Source organism: Gossypium hirsutum, chromosome D03 (assembly GCF_007990345.1).
Source record: "Gossypium hirsutum isolate 1008001.06 chromosome D03, Gossypium_hirsutum_v2.1, whole genome shotgun sequence".
NCBI lineage: Eukaryota > Viridiplantae > Streptophyta > Magnoliopsida > Malvales > Malvaceae > Gossypium > Gossypium hirsutum.
Genome location: NC_053439.1, coordinates 24,107,148 through 24,125,205, shown reverse-complemented (window position 1 = coordinate 24,125,205; position 18,058 = coordinate 24,107,148). Strand labels below are relative to the sequence as shown.

At 35.8% G+C, this 18,058-nt stretch overlaps 1 protein-coding gene across 2 annotated transcripts; it reads left to right on the top strand.

The window, feature by feature from the left end:
* The first annotated feature begins 642 nt into the window (after positions 1-642).
* Positions 643-4,467, top strand: LOC107949545 (zinc finger CCCH domain-containing protein 30). Of its 2 annotated transcripts, XM_016884229.2 has the most exons (3): positions 643-1,016; positions 1,259-1,309; positions 1,813-4,467. In XM_016884229.2, the coding sequence occupies exon 3, from the start codon at positions 1,836-1,838 to the stop codon at positions 3,996-3,998; it is 2,163 nt and encodes a 720-aa protein (XP_016739718.1). In that variant the 5' UTR covers positions 643-1,016; positions 1,259-1,309; positions 1,813-1,835; the 3' UTR covers positions 3,999-4,467. The 2 variants fall into 2 exon arrangements, with proteins under 2 accessions (XP_016739718.1, XP_016739719.1); XM_016884230.2 differs by lacking the exon at positions 1,259-1,309 and having other exon boundaries at positions 647-1,016.
* Positions 4,468-18,058: the final 13,591 nt, after the last annotated feature.

The following is an 18,058-nucleotide window of genomic DNA, read 5'->3' as shown; positions in this document are numbered from 1 at the left end:
CCTTTAAAAACATTCAAAATTTCAATAAAACCTTGCCATGAATATTCACTAACTAATCAAATGGTTTAATTACCATCTAGGTCCCATCACTTTAAAGTTTCATAGCTATTTGACACCTTTAACAAATAAAACTCTACTTTTACACATTTTATAATTTAGTCTTTTTTATTAAATTAAGCATGCAAACATTAAAATTTCTTTAACGTAAATTTATTACGACTATACTAACATTCTATAGACATTAAAATAATAATAAAATAATTATTTACTTGTCAAAGTTATGATCCCAAAATTCTTATTCCAATTTCACTGAAAACAAACTCTTAAGCGCCAGCTCAACTTTTCCTTCGAGTTCTATGGTAAGAAAAGTTCAGTCTACTTTTTTTTTCGAAAATATAACCGTCATGTAAGGGGAATTTAGGTTGAAATCATAAGGAATTTGACAAAGGAAATGGTAGAACTATTATACAACAAATTAGGTTGTCTGCCAAAGAGTTGTCCAACCGTTTCACGCCATGTTAAAATTAAAAAATTTCATGCTTAACGAAATGACAAGGTTAACCCAACCTTTTATATTAAAACTTCCTAATAATCTCACACGTTACTATTTGATTGGTCTAAAAAGGAAATTCAGAGTGTTCGCATTCGGGTTTTTTTTCCTGTCTCTTTAATCTGAGATAGGCGATTTTATCTAAAATAAATAAATATATTCTTCAAAATCTTAGTTTTTTTCATTTAATAATTACTTTGAGTTTTTGTTTCTCTTTCATGAGAGAAAAAACATCCGTAACATAGGAAATACAGATGGGATGAAGAAAAAGAAGAAATCAGCTACTCGTTTTCTCCGAACTCTCTATTTTTCTAACTTAACCATCCAAAAATAAATAAATAAAAAATTGGAAGCACACAAATCTAATCAAAGACCAGAATTCCTTCATCACTTTTTGAAGTTATATCTCAAATACCCACTTCTTTCTCAAAGTAGATCTGTCCTGCTTCAGAGATGGATTAAACTGGTAAGGGTTTTTTTTTTTTACTTAAAATCTTTGTTGTAATATTCCTGTATTGTTTTGATGTAATGAGTGGAGGATCACATGTAAGAGAGATCTTGTTCCCGAGGCTTGTCTGTTTTTGTCTTTGTTTTCAACTGTCTTTTTTAGCAACAATTTTCCTATTGATTGCCCCAGAATCAGATCTTTTATCTACTTTTCCCTCACAGCATTGCTTTCATATTCTATTTTTTTTTAAAATTATTCAGTCAGTGATGACCGCGGGAAGATTTGGTTCAAGATCCTTCAATCATAATATTGTGAGTGTTTACAGCTATTTCTCAAATTTATTCACTGATGTTTGTGCTTTTGATCTCGTTCTTTATTTTAATTTTTTGTTTACTGGGAAAAACTAGTTGAAAGTTCAGAAAGGAAATGGAAGACCCTATGTTTTGTTCTAAGTCAATTATATCGAAAGTGTAGGAAAATAGGTTGTAATTTTATCTATTCCAAAGTAAAACTTTGTATATTATTAGTGGAGTATGTTTTTCTTTTCTTTGCTCCTTTGATGATATTTAAATCCTTAATCTCACTTTTGCTCTAAATCTACATTTAATTTTCCATAATTTTTATGTAGATATTTCCATTGACAAACATTGACTTAGCCTTTCCTGTTGTTTTCTTAAACTCCCAAGGGTGATTTTTTTTTTGTATTTTTTTCTCAGTTCTTTTTTCTCTGTATCTTATGGAATATTTGATCATTCATATGGAGTTCTCGTTATTCTACTGGTTGATTCTAATGGGTATTGTTTCTAAATCTCAGTTGGATTTTCATCTAATGAAAGTATGTGCTGTGGATCAGAGCCAATAAACCACTCGTCTAATCCAACAAGATCGAATAATTCTTTTGGAGATAACAGACATCCTAGTGTAGAAATGAATCGCTTGACTGTAGAGACTGAAGATATTTTTGCAACCTTGCTTGAGCTTGCTGCAAATAATGATGCTGAAGGCTTTAAACGCACCATTGAACATGATCCTTCAGTTGTTGATGAGGTAGGGTTGTGGTATGGTCGTAGGAAGGGCTCGAAGCAGATGGTTCATGAGGAAAGAACCCCTTTGATGATTGCTGCTACGTATGGTAGCATTGGTGTTATTAAACTGATCCTTTCTTCGTCAGATGCCGATGTTAATCGTGTGTGTGGACACGAAAAAAGCACAGCCCTTCATTGTGCTGCTTCTGGTGGGACCGTCAATGCTGTTGATGTTGTGAAACTGCTTTTAGCAGCTGGTGCTGATGCAAACATGGTTGATGCAAATGGTCATCGTCCTGTTGATGTTATTGGTTTTCCTCTGAAGCTTCAAGCTGTGAAATTAACTCTTCAAGAACTTCTTGGAACTGAGAGTTCTGTTATCGAGCAGAACTTGAGGGTGTCAACTGCAGTTGCAAACTCTGGTTCTCTATCGCCTTCTCGTGATAATGGCTCGCCTTCTTGTTCAAACTCGCTTCCAAAGTTGAAGTCAACTGCCGCTCCTATTTCAACATCGGAGAAGAAAGAATATCCGATAGATCCATCTCTCCCGGACATCAAGAACAGCATCTATTCAACTGATGAGTTCAGGATGTATTCATTCAAGGTGCAGCCTTGTTCGCGTGCCTATTCCCATGATTGGACCGAATGTCCGTTTGTTCACCCGGGGGAGAATGCTCGAAGAAGGGATCCTAGGAAGTTCCACTACAGTTGCGTTCCTTGCCCTGATTTTCACAAGGGGGCATGCAGGCGTGGAGATATATGTGAATATGCTCATGGTGTTTTTGAATGCTGGCTACACCCTGCGCAATACCGAACCCGGCTGTGCAAAGATGGTATTAATTGTGCAAGGAGAGTCTGCTTCTTTGCTCATACGGCTGAGGAACTTCGACCTTTGCATGTTTCCACCGGTTCTGCTGTTCTTTCTCCTCGTTCAAGTACTTCAGCTGCTACTGCAATGGATTTTGCTGCTGCCTTGAGTCTCCTGCCTGGATCACCTTCTTCTGTATCAGTTATGTCTCCATCTCCATTCACTCCACCAATATCCCCATCTGCGAAAGGAATGCCTCATTCTAATGTTGCCTGGCCTCAGCCTAATGTTCCAGCGCTGCATCTTCCAGGGAGTAATCTTCAACTGAGTCGCCTACAGTCTTCTCTTAATGCTAGAGACATTCCAGCAGAAGACTTCAACCTGCTGCCTGATTTTGGTGTGCAGCAACAACAGCTGGTGAACGAGTTATCTAGCCTCAGTCAGCCATCTATGAGTTCTAATTCTATGAATCGATCTGGTCGATTGAAAACCCTGACCCCATCAAATCTCGAAGATCTATTTTCCACTGAGAGCTCTTCACCCCAGTACTCTGATCAAGCATTGGCAGCAGTTGTTTTCTCACCTTCCCATAAATCTGCTGTTCTCAATCAATTTCAGCAGCAGTCAAGCATGCTATCACCCATTAATACAAGTTTTTCTCCTAAAAGTAACGAGTATCCGCTATTGCAGGCGTCTCTATCTGGTAGGATGTCTCCTCGGAATGTGGAACCTATCTCGCCGATGAGCTCTCGAGTTTCAATGTTAGCTCAACTTGAGAAACAACAGTTTCGCAGTCTAAGTTCTAGGGAACTTGGCTCTAGCTCTCCTGCCATTATTGGTTCCCCAGTAAATTCTTGGTCAAAATGGGGATCTTCCAATGGGAAGCCAGACTGGGCTGTCAATGCAGATGAGTTAGGCAAGCATCATGCTTCATTTGAGCTCAGCAACGGAGATGAGCCCGATTTATCATGGGTTCAATCCCTTGTTAAGGAATCTCCCACTGAGATGAAAGAGAAAATGAAGGCTTCGGTCTCGGGTGTTCCATCTAATGCCTCGAAAAGTGAGGGTTCTAATACAAACTCGCAAGTTGATCCGCTGGATCACGCCGTGTTGGGAGCATGGCTCGAGCAAATGCAGCTTGATCAGCTTGTGGCTCTGCAAAACTGAAGCCAGTTTTCACTTAGCCCCGTGGTAGAGACGACAAGAAAAACAAGGTTTTGGTAAGTAGCATTTATATTTTCTGGAATTTTGTGGGTGAAGAACATGCAAGCTAATCATTAACACAAGCTGAAGAAGGTAAAGGGAGTTGATCAGTTGACAATGGGAAAATTTTCATATTTCACCATTTATTACTATTACAACGAAAGAGCTTAGTAAATAAATGTTAAGAGGATAAAATCTAGGTTATGTTTATAGAAATTAGACCATTTTAGGTGTTTTTTACTTAAATATTTCCAAGAAATTAGATTCTTCTATTGCTGTCATTATATTTTTATTTTTTTTCGCCTTTTATTCTTATTTTTATTTTCATGATGAGCGACTTTATTCGATAAACGGAAGGATACTGTATATGTCTCCTGTTAAGTTTGGTAGGACTATTTTTTTTCAGTTGAATTATATTATTATTTTGGTATTATATTTTTTATTTTATTTTAAATTTGATTACTTTTAGTCTCTTTAGTTTTTGAAATAAGAAATTTCAGTATCGGACTAAAAGACACTTGTTACATTTATCAAAATTTATTATTTTTAAAATCTTATGTAATAAATATATTATGATATGTAATAAATATATTATGATATATGTAATATCATATTAGTTTCTTATTTTTAATTATTATTTAAAAAAATCAGATGGATTTAACTATGTTTGTTGGAATTTAAAATTTAAAAATATATAAAAAAGTAAATGTCGAAACCATTTTTTTATTGGAAAAATAGGGATCGAGTTTGAAAATAAAATGAGAGTCTCCACCAATCCTTTTTTTTTTGAGGTGTGATCGGATTACTTAGAAAATAATTTTAGGTCTACAAATTTTGAGAAAACAGGTTCGGGAGTCGGTTACGCACGAGGAAGGGTTAGCACCCTCGTAACGCCAAAATTGGTACCGAATTGATCATTTTATGTCTTAGTGTCGAAACTTTGAAAAGATTTTAAAATACGATCATTTGAAAAGAAAATTTGAGTGAAATGAATTGGACGATGAGATTCACTTATTTCAAAGAAATAAACCGTCACACTCAGTAAGTTAGAGTACAACATTTTAAATCCTCAAAATTAAATTTATCTTTTGACTTTAAAAACTTATGCATTTTGAGAAAGATATCCGATTATTTGGGTCAAATGAGAAAATCAAAACCCAGTAAGTTAGGGTTCGATTTCACAAAATTCCTAAATATCGAACATTGCCTTTATTTTTAAAATCCTCGTCTCGAGAAAGTAACATGTCATATCCAATGCATTAGGACACAACGTGTCGAATTCTCGAGAATGAGTTTTTATTTGAAATTTGTATGTTTAAAAAAAAATTCGATTATTTAGATTCGACGAGAAAAATTGGAACCCAATACCTTAGGGTTCAATTCTCTCGAGGATTCCAAACTTCAAGTATTTTGAAGATTTTTGAATAAATTGGTTTTGATACTCAAATGATATCAAGCATAACCTTTTAAACGAATAAAGTATGATGGGGCAATAATGTACATCGTGAAGTGATAATTCGTAAATTTAAATATACACTAATGTATGAAGAATAACCAAGTAAATAAGCAATACAATACATACGGGTGATAATTTCATATCCCACATTGTACAACATTCAAAGATTAAACGAATCATTAACCAACTTCAAAGATCTACTACATGAATAATAATATTTAGATGAATTTTGAAACAAATGTTATGAAAATTAAGGTATGTAATAATATACATGTATTAATTTAAATAAGTAATGCATAGGGATTGAAAAACTTTATAAAAATAATGATCTATATAATAATATGTACAAGTTGGAATATACAAAATATGGAGGAAGATATATATATTTTTTTAAAAATAATTATGTACACATATATAATAATATTGCGTTTAAAAAACTTTTATACAAATAAAAAATATATAATGAGTGAAATTAAAGAAAAATATTATAGAATAAAAATATTAAAGAATGTATATATGATATAATGAATTTACATAAAGAATGATTAATCAAAGTGATAATGAATATACAACAAGACATAATACAAAATAAATTTTAAAATAATAGTATATAATAAATGGTTTAAACAAAGTAATATGTATATAAGAAAAACTATGAAAAACAATATTTAATATTTAGAATTCAATAAAAATTATAGGAAAATAGATCAATAAAGCTTAAATAATTTGATTGGGCAAGTAGGGATTAAATTGAATTTAAAACAAAATCAGGAAAAAAACGAAAGTAAAATAAAGTTGAAGGGCCAAATGAAGCGTGCGCATTTCACAGGGGACTAAATGGGAAATATTCCCTATCCCTCAAAACGCATCGCAGCAATATGGGCCAAACTGGGACAACATAAAAAATGTGGGGCAAATTTAGAAAATAAAGGAAAACTGGATTAAAACAATAAAATAATCCGGAGAATTAATGGCGCAAATATTCCCTCCGAGATCAAAGCGCGCGGATCTGGTCGCGCTAAGGTCGGGTCATCGGGTTAGTGCCAATACGACACCATTTTAGAGCCACTGAAACGGGTACTAAACGGTGCCGTTTCAATCCCATATGAAAGTCACCACAAACCCTTAAAGTTTAACCCCTAAACGATTTTAAAACAAATAGAAAAAAAACTCCTTTTCTCTCCGCCGCTGCACAACTCGAACCCCATTCCACTCCATTTCGGACGGAATCAACAGGGTCCCGACGGCACGACTTCGCGAAGGTAAGAACCTCCTTTCTCCTCCTCTTTTATTTTCGTTTGGTGCCAAAGAAGAAAACAAAGAATCCAAAAAATAAAAGGAAAAAAACGAAGAAAATCACCTCTTTGAACTTTTTGATTTTTTTATTGCTTTCTGATTTTTTTTGATACAATATTCATGGATTCCCCCCCTTTTACAAATTTTTGAAAATGGCCTTATATGGCCGAAAAACAATAGGATAAAAATAAAAAGAAAAATTACAGAAAGAAATCTCGTATTATTTTTTGTCCTTTCTTGCTATTTTCGTTGTTGTTTTGTCTTCCTCTGTCTGTTGCAGGTACGGAGGTCAGCTGGAGGAGGGCGCGCATGGAGGAAATGAATGTGTGCGGTGGCGATGCACGTGCGAGGCCTGGGTCCCATTGCTGTGGCGCCTGCGATTTCCTAGGGTTTGTATGCTGCTTTGGTGTTGGTCCGTCGGGCTAGGGTTAGCTGATTAGGTTTAGTGGGTTAGGTTTGTATTGAGTTGAGATTTGGGCTTGGGCTGGTGTTGGGTTTGTATTTCAGGTTAATTTGGGGCTTAATGGGTTTGTTGTATTTTGGGTTTGGGTAAATCAATTGGATCTGCTATTGTAACAAAACTGGAGATTTATTTTTTTATTTTATTTTATTATTTTATGTATGTGGGTCGGGCATAAATTGGTTATTACAGTAACAATTATCAAAATTCAAAAACCGTAGGAGGTAAGAATCATCAAAGTGAGCATTAACTAAATTTAGAAATTTATGCATGGTACAATAATACTAAAATTTGACAAAATAAATTTAATTAATTAGACCTTTTGGCCAGTTTTAAAATTAATTAAGTAAATAAACTGATTTTAGGAGAGAGAAATGTAACGCGCGTCTAGTTGGGCGCAGTTTCCATTTTTCTCTCCAGGGTTAGGGCTTTTTAATTTTTTAAGGTTAGGGTTTAAGGTTTAAGGTATTTTAAAAGTGTTCGGGGTTTTCAACTGAAACGGCAGAAATTCTTAGATAGTTTTGAGGGGTCGAGGATGTGATAATACACCTCAGCACACATACATTTCATATGTCATGACGGGATAGAACCATGACCTTAGAAACCCATCATGGGGAAATCTGGTTTCGGGCTAATAATGCTCGACACGATTAGGGGTGGAAGTCAACATGAAGGTCCTAATCGGTGGTTGTAATGCGGTCACAAGTTAGAGTATAAGCGTGGGGCCAAGTGACAGTCACTACGCAGTCAGGATTTCAAGCTTTTTGAATACCTGTAAACAATGTTCTATATATACCATACTTAAGATTGATGGCATAATCATACGGAAAAACTCTAGGGACTTCCAGTGCAATCAACGTAATTTTTTTCTCTTTCTAAGTAGCAGGTACCTTTAACCTTTCATTCTTATCCGAAGGCTGACACCGAGGTAGACACAAGAGGGCTCTCTAGAGGTGAGAGAATGTTTTGGAATAGTAAAGGTCAAACTCGGGTCGGCGCGGTAGTGGTTGTAGTTATTAATGAGTTGTGTAATAACGAAAATCGTCGTCGCTCCAAAAGGCACATCATTTTTACTGCATTGCAACAGCCACTCCCTGCTGAGAGTCTTCTTGCGTCCACGATGGGGTCGATATAAAAGCCCGTTTTCAGTGAAATTAGAACAATAGTTTCGGGACCACAAATTCGAGTTCGAAAAAAAATTATTTTAATATTATTTCATGGTCTGAATTATGATAGGAAAATCTTATAAAAATTTCGTTAAGAAAATTTTACCGATTTGATGTTTAATTAGATGAAAAGGACCAAATTGCATGAAATGCAAAAGTTGAGTTCTAGTAGCTATATGTATCAAATAGCTATGGAATTCAAAGTTTGGGGTCCTTATATGTCATATAGGCGAATAAGAGAAGTTAGTAGATAAGGATGATGATTCATCCATGGAAATTTAATTAAAGAAAAGGATGAAATTGGAAAGAAAAAGATGAAAAGATGAAAAATAATTAAATAACCAAAAGTATCATCATTTATCATCATCTTTCCCAATTTTTTATGGAAACCTTAACTAAGAGAAAAGAACTCAAGCAAGCTTTCTTGGCTTAATTAGATATGAATTCTTGTTCCGTTTTTAGTCATTTTTATGTTTTTGAGATCGTAATAGCTTAATTAAGCTATTTTGGGGATTAATTTGCAAAGTTATCAAAGTTCTAGGATTTTGCCATGGATGAATATAGTTGAATTATGAAGTTTTATTGTAGAAAATAAAAGGTTTTTGATAGATAAACATCTTTTATTAAGGGAATTTTGATGAAAACATGATTTAGGGACTAAATTAGAATGTTTCTAACATTACAAGCAATGAGTGACATCTAGCAATGAATTATTGCCACCCAAGTTAGAAGAAGTTGTGATTCGACATAACCTTTCTGTGATAATCTTTTCATGTATTATATCTTTTTATCCTTAAGATCTAGATTGGATACAATTGATGGAATAATCACACTTGTATAGTCCAATCTCATATTTCTTGATTTTCTGAGCAGACTACAATAAACAAATAAGTGTGATATCTCATACCAACTTACTCGAGCATGACCATGCATTTCTAGTCTTACTCCATCAAGAGGCCTAAGATATTACTCCCATTATGTAGGAGGGATAAATCATTTCTTGATCAACCATATCCCACTACATGGATTGTGGTATATCCAACATCAGTCTTTATAGTACAACCTGTTATGGTAGGCGTTTTGTAAAGCCCTAAAATTTTTATTTTTTGTTCCTGCAAAGGTGTGACACAACTGTGTATCTACTTCAGTGGTTAAGTTTTCTAGGTGTGTGAGAGGTCCCAAGTTCGAGCCAGGACTTGGGCAAATTTTGGTATTTTTATGAATAAGTCCTATATTTGGTCAGTAGGCTTTTAAGTAAAAGTTGGCAAATAATTAACAGAATGAGCCTACTGGTCTGGTGGATAAGTGGAGTGTTGGTGTGAAGGAGATCCTGTGTTCAATTTTCATTGATGGCGTGGAGACAGTATTTTTGCTCCAATTTTGGCTAAGAGTTGTGTTGGGAAAAATTGTGAGTAGTTGTGTTTTAGTGGGTTAATAGGGAGTGATTTTAGGAGATAATGAGGGAGAGGTTATCAGAAAATAATCTGATTATCTCTTTGTTGCAGAAAAAAAAGTAGAGTTTTAGTTTTCTCTCTAATTACCCAAACTTTTTCTAACGTTTTCTTCTTCTTTTTTCCCTCCTCCACCGATTCTTTCCCCTAGTTGCTACTAAAATTTCTATTATTTTTCCCCCTTCCGTTTCTTTCTTCATTTTCCAATTGATTTGGTTGTTCATCATTGGTTGCGTGTGTTCGGTAAGTAACATTTTTGTCTATTGTTAATTGTTCTTGGTTAATCTCTGAAAGGGGGGGTTCTATTTTGGTGTTTAGGAGTTAATCAAGGGGCTAGTGGTTTTGAATCGACGCTGTAATTGTGTGAAGTCGTGGTTACTCAAGCGAGGTAAGGGTTTTGTTAGGTTTTTAGTCTAGTTCCTTCCAAAATTGGTTGATTAAAACTGAATTAAGTGATTAATTAAGGGATATATTGGTCAAATATAGGTTTCTGAAGGCTCGGGTTACTTTGCATAGCGAATCGATACCAGGTGTGTCCCTGAAACGCAGAAAATAGGATTCGATGAAAAGCCAAAATTGCTTGTTGTCGAAAAATAAGAGAAATAAGAGAAAATGATAAGAAAAATTGTAGAGAAAGGAAATAAGGGTGTTATAAACTTGGAAATCAACATTCTGCACTAAAATAGTTTTGGACAGTAGCAGTTGTCTAATTTTGAAAAATCATCAATAATAGTGGAAATTGAGCTAGAGGTTGAATAAAATATGAAATTAAAGTTTATTGAGTCTAGTTTTTCATGGAAGAAACAATGTAAGCAATGAAATTGTAAGTTATGAGAATGGTTTATTGAGTCTAGTTTTTATTGAGTCTAGTCTCATCAAAATGGTTTTGGGTTTCCTTATTCTGACTTTAGAAAATCATCAAAATTTGTAAAAAAAATAATTAGGGGCTTAAATATATATACGTTTAAATCCTTAATGAGTCTACTTTCAAGAGAAACAAATGGAAACATCATCCAAAATTCGTACTAAGAGACAAATAATTTTTAGTAAGGAAAGGTTGAAGCTGTCAAACAGCAGAATAGGGATAACTTTGAAGATTTTACTGTACTTATTTGATAAGCTATAAATTCTGAAAATTTTATGGTAGAAATTTATTTGAGTCTTGTTTCGAAAACATCAAGTGGATCTTAATTTTGAATTCTGTAGCTCAAGTTATAAATAATTTAGTGACAATGACTCAAGTAGACAGCTCTGAATGATCATATTAGTAAATAGTGGAAACATATATGAATATTTAGCTAGCATGAGTTACATTAAAAATGGATTACACGGCCAAGGTCAATTTGGGCCGAGTGGGCCACGCGGGCACACACGAGCATGTGGGCCCATTTTTACCGAAATGTTTCTAAGGTTGCACGGGTCGCCCAAGTCGACTGTGAACCCACTGTAAGGTCGGTAAGCACTACTTAGACCCCTAAATGTGTGAAATTGACTGAATGATATTTGTACTGAGCATGTTAATATCTGAACTGGATATATGTACTGAAATTGCATAATAGCGTATCATCCATGGTGTGTTGCATTGCATTGGGTTGGGGGCTGTTATTTGGAGGAAGTGTATTGAAAGGCTTTAAGCCTAATTTACTGGCAGCTCAGCTGCAAACTACTGTTTTGTGCCACATTCGGTACTACTTGGAGTGTAGGGATGGGTGGGTTGATTATATCCCCACATGGAGTGTAGGGTTGAACGGAGATGGTGTGTAGAGGCTGGTTGAAAAGGATTTTGCTATTGCATAACTGTTACTGCTACTGATACTGTGATGGACTAAGGCCCTACTGCATTTTTGACACTGTATTGAGATGGGCTAATGCCCAAACTGTCACTGATACTGAAAAGGGCTTAGGCTTAAGACTATTCAACTGTGCACTATGAATAATAATTGTTTGTTTTGTTTCTGTAGGATTACACATTGAGTTTACGTAAACTCACCCTTTTTGTTTTATGTGCACAGGTAATCCCTAAACTTAGACAGATCGGTGCGACAAATGACTCAGCTATGACCACAGTAATTTTTGGACTTCATGGTTTTCAATTTACGATTTACGATTTGATTATTACTGGTTATTTGGGTTGTAATTTAAGGACCCTTTGGGACTTTGGTTTTAAATTTGGGTTTTTATGTATTTATTTTACTTTATGGATTTATACCTGCTGGTCGTAGGAAATTTGGTTTTCAAAAAGTTAAAGTATTTTCTAAACGCATGGACATTTAGACTATTTTATTAAAACTTCCGCAATGAGGGATGTTTCAAAACAAATGTTTTAAATGAATAAAGACGACTTCCTAAGTTTTAACAAAGGTTTACTAAAGATAATAACATGAATGTTTTCAACGTAACAACGAGGTTTCAAAAACACTATCGTGTGACATTACTAGATACGACCATAACGTCTAGGCTGGGTTTGGGGTGTTATATTTAGTGGTATCAGAGCTAGGTTACAAAACTCGGCTGTGGATTATGGGTTTTAAATTTGGTCTTTGAAAAATTGGTTTTTAAATTATTTGAAATATTTCTACTGAGTATGTAGAGCACCAAGTCTTTGGCGCCAATCCTGTAAGTGTTCTGAAACTGATACATGCTATGATATTCTGAAACTGATATATGTTATGATATTCTGAAACTACTGTAGGTAGTATACTGTGAAAACACTCTAGATAGTGTATATTGAGACTGTAGCAAAACTGATAGAGACTACAATTTACAAAAATCACTCTGAATTACTGAAACTGTTTACATGAAGCATCTGCTAGTAAATACTGAAACTAAAACTGATGCATAGAAATTCGTAATATAGATAAATCTGAGTAGACATGAGCGCACGAGATATTCGTGGACGTGGTACTTGAGGCCGAGGTAGAGGCCGTAGAGGGCTCGAACTGAGTCCTCTTCCCTGGGTAATATACCGAATTTGGACACGAGTGAGACACTAGTGTCGCCTGCTACTAAGACTGAGTCTCATAATCACATGGTTGGGGACGACGCATTGTCCCAGGCTATGTTGAGGATATTGGAGAGGGTCGCTGGGCCTAATACCGGATCTGGGGGCCGTAGGTCAATTACGGAATGACTACGGTTCAATGGAGTTGAGCTCTTCAATGGTGTCACTGGGGTCGCCTCTAATGTGGCTGAGTACTGGATTGAGGCCATGGAGAGGATTATGGATGACCTGGATTGCACCTCGGAGTAGATATTAAAGGGTGCACTCTCGTTATTGCGTGATGAGACTTATTAATGGTGGCTTATTGTTAAGGAGGGCACTCAGCCCGAACGTCTGACGTGAGAGTTCTTTAAGACCGCCTTCTAGGGGAAGTATGTGGGAGCTAGTTATGTGGACACTTGTAGGAAGGAGTTCTTGAATTTAACACAAGGAGATCAATTAGTGGCCGAGCATGAGGCTGAATTCCTTCGACTGAGCCACTATGCACGAGGTATGGTGGCGACTGAGTATGAGTGTTGTATCCACTTTTGAGGATTGATGATTTGTTTGACTAGTTCCGTGGGGCGTCTATGTTCTCTAAAATTGACTTGCATTCTGGGTATCATCAGTTGAGGGTTAGGGAGGCTGATGTGCATAAGACAACATTTAGGACTCATTATGGTCACTACGAGTTCCTAGTGATTCCATTTGGACTGACTAATGCACCGACAGCTTTCATGGATTTGATAAACCGAGTGCTTCAGCCCTACCTGGACCAGTTTGTAGTGGTGTTCATCAATGACATATTGGTTTGTTCAAGGACTGAGGATGAGCATGACGAGCACCTTAGGATTGTTCTTCAGATTTTGAGGTAAAAGCAGCTCTATGCTAAGTTTAGCAAGCACGAGTTTTGGTTAAGTGAAGTAACATTTCTGGGTCATGTGGTGTCTACTGAGGGGATTCGAGTTGATCCTCAAAAAATTAAGGCTATATTAGATTTGAAGCAGCCTAAGAATGTGTCCGAGATCCGTAGCTTTTTGGGGCTGGTAGGTTATTACCGACGATTTGTAGAAGGATTTTCACTGACCGCAGCACCCTTGACTAAGCTACTACGTAAAGGTGTACCGTTTGACTGGACTAATGCGTCGCAAGAGAGCTTTGAGAAACTTAAGACTGTACTGACTAAGGCTCTTGTTTTGGTACAGCCTAAACTTGGAAAGGAGTTCACGGTTTATAGTGATGCATCACATGTCGGTTTGGGATGTGTGTTGATGCAGGATGGTAAGGTGGTTGCATATGCGTCTCGTCAGCTTAAGGCATATGAGGCGAACCATCTGACGCACGATTTGGAGTTGGCCGCCGTAGTCTTTTGATTGAAAATTTGGAGACATTATTTGTATGGTGAGAAGTGTATCATCTACACTAATCACAAAAGCCTCAAGTATCTCCTTACTCAGAAGGAGATGAATCTAATGCAACGAAGATGGGTTGAGCTGCTTAAGGATTACGACTGTACCATTGAGTACCATACTAGCAAGGCCAATGTGGTGGCCGATGCATTGAGCCATAGGGCTATGATTGATCTGAGAGCGATGTTCGCTCGACTTAGCTTGTTCGGTGATGGGAGGTTGTTGGCTGAGCTTCAAGTCAAGCCAACTTGGATCGAGCAGATTAAGGGTAGACAGTTGGAGGATGAGTCTTTGGGTCTTCAGTTCCGACAGATTGAGAGTGGTAGCACTACGGGATTTGGGTTGAACTGTGAGGGTGTGCTGTGTTTCCGAGGTCGAATATGTATGCCGAATGATTTGGATTTGAGGTCGTATATTTTGAGATAGGCGCATAGTAGCCCTTATGCTATGTACCCTGGCAGAAATAAGATGTATCGAGATATGTGAGAGTTGTATTAGTGGCCAGGGTTGAAGCGAGAGGATACAGATTTTGTGGGTAGATGACTGACTTACCAGCAGGTTAAGGCTGAGCATCAGTTGCCTTCGGAATTGCTGCAGCTGATTAAGATTTCGCTATGGAAGTGGGAGTGAATAACGATGAATTTCGTTAGTGGGTTACCTTTAACACCCACTAAGAAAGATTCAGTGTGGGTTATCGTGGATGGATTGACTAAGTCTGCACACTTCATCTCAATTAGGACAAATTATTCTTTGCAGAAGCTGGCGAAGCTCTATATTTTTGAGATAGTGAGATTGCATGGGGTATTGATTTCGATCATCTCTGATAGGGATCCTTGTTTCACGTCTCGGTTTTGGAAAAAGTTGTATGAGACTCTGGGTTCAAGGTTGGACTTCAGTACTGCGTTCTATCCTCAGACCGATGGTCAGTCAGAGAAGTTGGTTCAGGTACTGGAGGATATGTTGAGGAGCTGTGCTAGTGATTTTCGAGGTAGATGAAAGGATTATCTGCCGTTAGCGGAGTTTGCCTATAATAATAGCTTCTAGTCTAGCATCCATATGGCACCTTACGAGGCATTTTGCGATCATAAGTATCGCACTCCTTTATGTTGGACTGAGTTGGGCGAGCGACGTGTTCTGGGTCCTGAATTGGTCTTTGAGACAGATGATAAGGTTAGTGTAACATCCTGATTTCGGGCCTTGTTAAAACAGTGGTTGCGGGACCATAAATTTGACATCAAAAAATTTATTTTATTATTATTTTTATGTCTACAGTATGATACTAAAGTTGTGTGAAATTTTCATAAAGAAATTTCCTTGTTTGAGTGCTTAATTTGATAAAAAGGACTAAATCGCATAAGGTGCAAAACTTGAGGTCTAATTGATAAAGGCACTAAATAGCTATAGAATTGAAAAGTATGAGCACTTGCATGGTAATTATACCAATAGAAAAGTGAGGAGACAAAGATGCACATGTAGTAGGTGGATTTGGTGAAGTTATTAGAAGGCTAAATTGGTAAATAAGTTAATAGGTATAATAAGACAAAATAGCAAAAGCTATCATTTTTATTTTTCTTCTTCTTCAACCGTAATAGAGAAAAAAATGGCAGCCATTGAATGGGTTTCATTTGGCCAAGCTTTGGAGCTTGATAGGTGAGTGGTTTTTGCCCCGTTTTAAATGATTTTTATGTTTTCGGAGTCGTGGTAACTTGATTTAGCTATCTCGTACCTTCATTTTCAAAACTGTTAAAGTTTTTGAATTTTTACATTGTTGATTAAGTGTGTATTTTGATAATTGTTGATAGAAAATACATCCTTGTTGTTAGATAAACAACATTTGTAAAGTGATTTTTGATAGAAATGTCGATTAGGGACTAAATTAAGAAATGTGATAAATTGTGTGGTAAAAGTGTGAATATGTGAAAAATATGGGCTGCTATAAGAGGGAATATGAATCGGCTAGGCTTAGGATTTGAGAAAAATAAGTGATTTTCATTTTACGAGCCTAGGGGCAAAATTGTAAATATGTGAAATTTTAGGGGCAAAAATGTAATTTTTCCATAGTGTGATTGTTGGACTATATTGAATAATGCAAGTATTAAATGAGTTAAATGTGTTATTGTAGATCAAGAAAGACGAGGAATTGACCTTGATTGGAGAAAGAGAAGGTTGTAGACTAAATTTCAAATTCGTCATATCTTGCACCGAGGTAAGTTTGTATGTAAATAATGCATCGTTTTTACTTACGTTATCATATTTTATTATGTTTTATGAAATGTGGATGAATATTTAATGAAATTGACAAGTATCGAAAAGTGAGAAATTTCCCGGTTGAACATTAGGAATAGAATAGGATACAAGTGACATGCCACTAGTGACTCAAGTGTGGTACTATGTGACGGCCACTTTGAGAAGAGATAGCTTGATCACAAGTGTGGTACTATGTGAAGGCCACTTTGTGAAGAAAGATAGCTTTGGTCACAAGTGTGGTACCATGTGAAGGCCACTTTGTGAAGAAGGTAGCTTTGGCTACAAGGGTGGTACTATGTGCAGGCCACTAGGTATCTGTTATTATTTTGATGTGTTCAACGAGAAATGAGTAAGTGTAAACGAATATGAATATGTGATGAATAAGTGCAGGTATGTGTGTGTAAACTTATGAGCAATGTACTCGATATATGATCAAACTTTAGTAAGTGTTACAGTGAAAGTTAGTATAAAGAAAACATGAAAGAGTGAAATTTAGAAATAAAACAGTTTTGGACAGCAATAGTTGTGTGACTTTGAAAAATCACCAAAAATGGTGAAAATCGAATTAGAAGTTGAATAAGATATGAAATTAAATCTTATTGAGTCTAATTTCATATAAAAGAAACACTTTCAGCAAAAGAATTTCATATTATGAGATATTTGAATTTTTGTGAGACAGGGTCAGAATGATTCGGAATCCCCTATTTTGACTTTGGAAAATCATTAAACATTGTAAAAAAATAATTACGGGTTAGAATTTATATTTTTAAAATAATAAATGAGTCTATTTTCAAGAGAAACAAATGAGAACATCATTTGAATTTTGTATAAGAAGATAATTAATTTTTAGTGCAGAAAGGTTGAAACGGCCAAACAGCAGAACAGAGGAAACATTAAAGAGTAAACTGTTTTTATTGGCTCAACCAAAAATTCTAAAAATTTTATGGTAAAAATATATGTGAGTTTAGTTTCAGAGACAATTTTTGGAACTTAATTTGGAGTTCTGTAACTCAAGATATAAATAATTTAGTGACTATAACTCGAGTAGATAGCTAGATATGAACTTGAGTAAATGTTGGAACTAGGTGCAATTATGATTGTATTATTTTAAGAACATATTGTGAAAATTGATAAAAGCATATTAATAAATTGTATATTATTTACATATTCACTTACTAAGCTATAAGCTTACCCCCCTTTCTTTCCCCTTGTCTTATAGTGTCACGAGGCTTGCTCGGGGTACAGAGATCATCAGAGATCCATCCACACTATCAACAGTCTTTTGGTATTTTGAAATCAATATTTTGAATTATGGCATGTATATAAGGCTTGGTTATTTTGTTATGTGTCCTAATTAATTTGGCCTAAAATGTTGGTCTATGCTATTTGATAATTTATTTTGTATAAAGTCATTGATGTTGGCTAATATTGATCAAATTATATGTTCATGATGATGCATTTTGTGGATGTGCAAGCTTGCAGATGATGAATGAATGGTTTACAGAGTTCATAAGGATGAACTCGGCTGCTCAACAACCTCTACCCCCTCCTGCTCCCTA

Bases quoted from the DNA above. Each gene is read 5' to 3' on its own strand.
- LOC107949545 (XM_016884229.2), top strand. From the start codon at position 1,836: ATGTGCTGTGGATCAGAGCCAATAAACCACTCGTCTAATCCAACAAGA.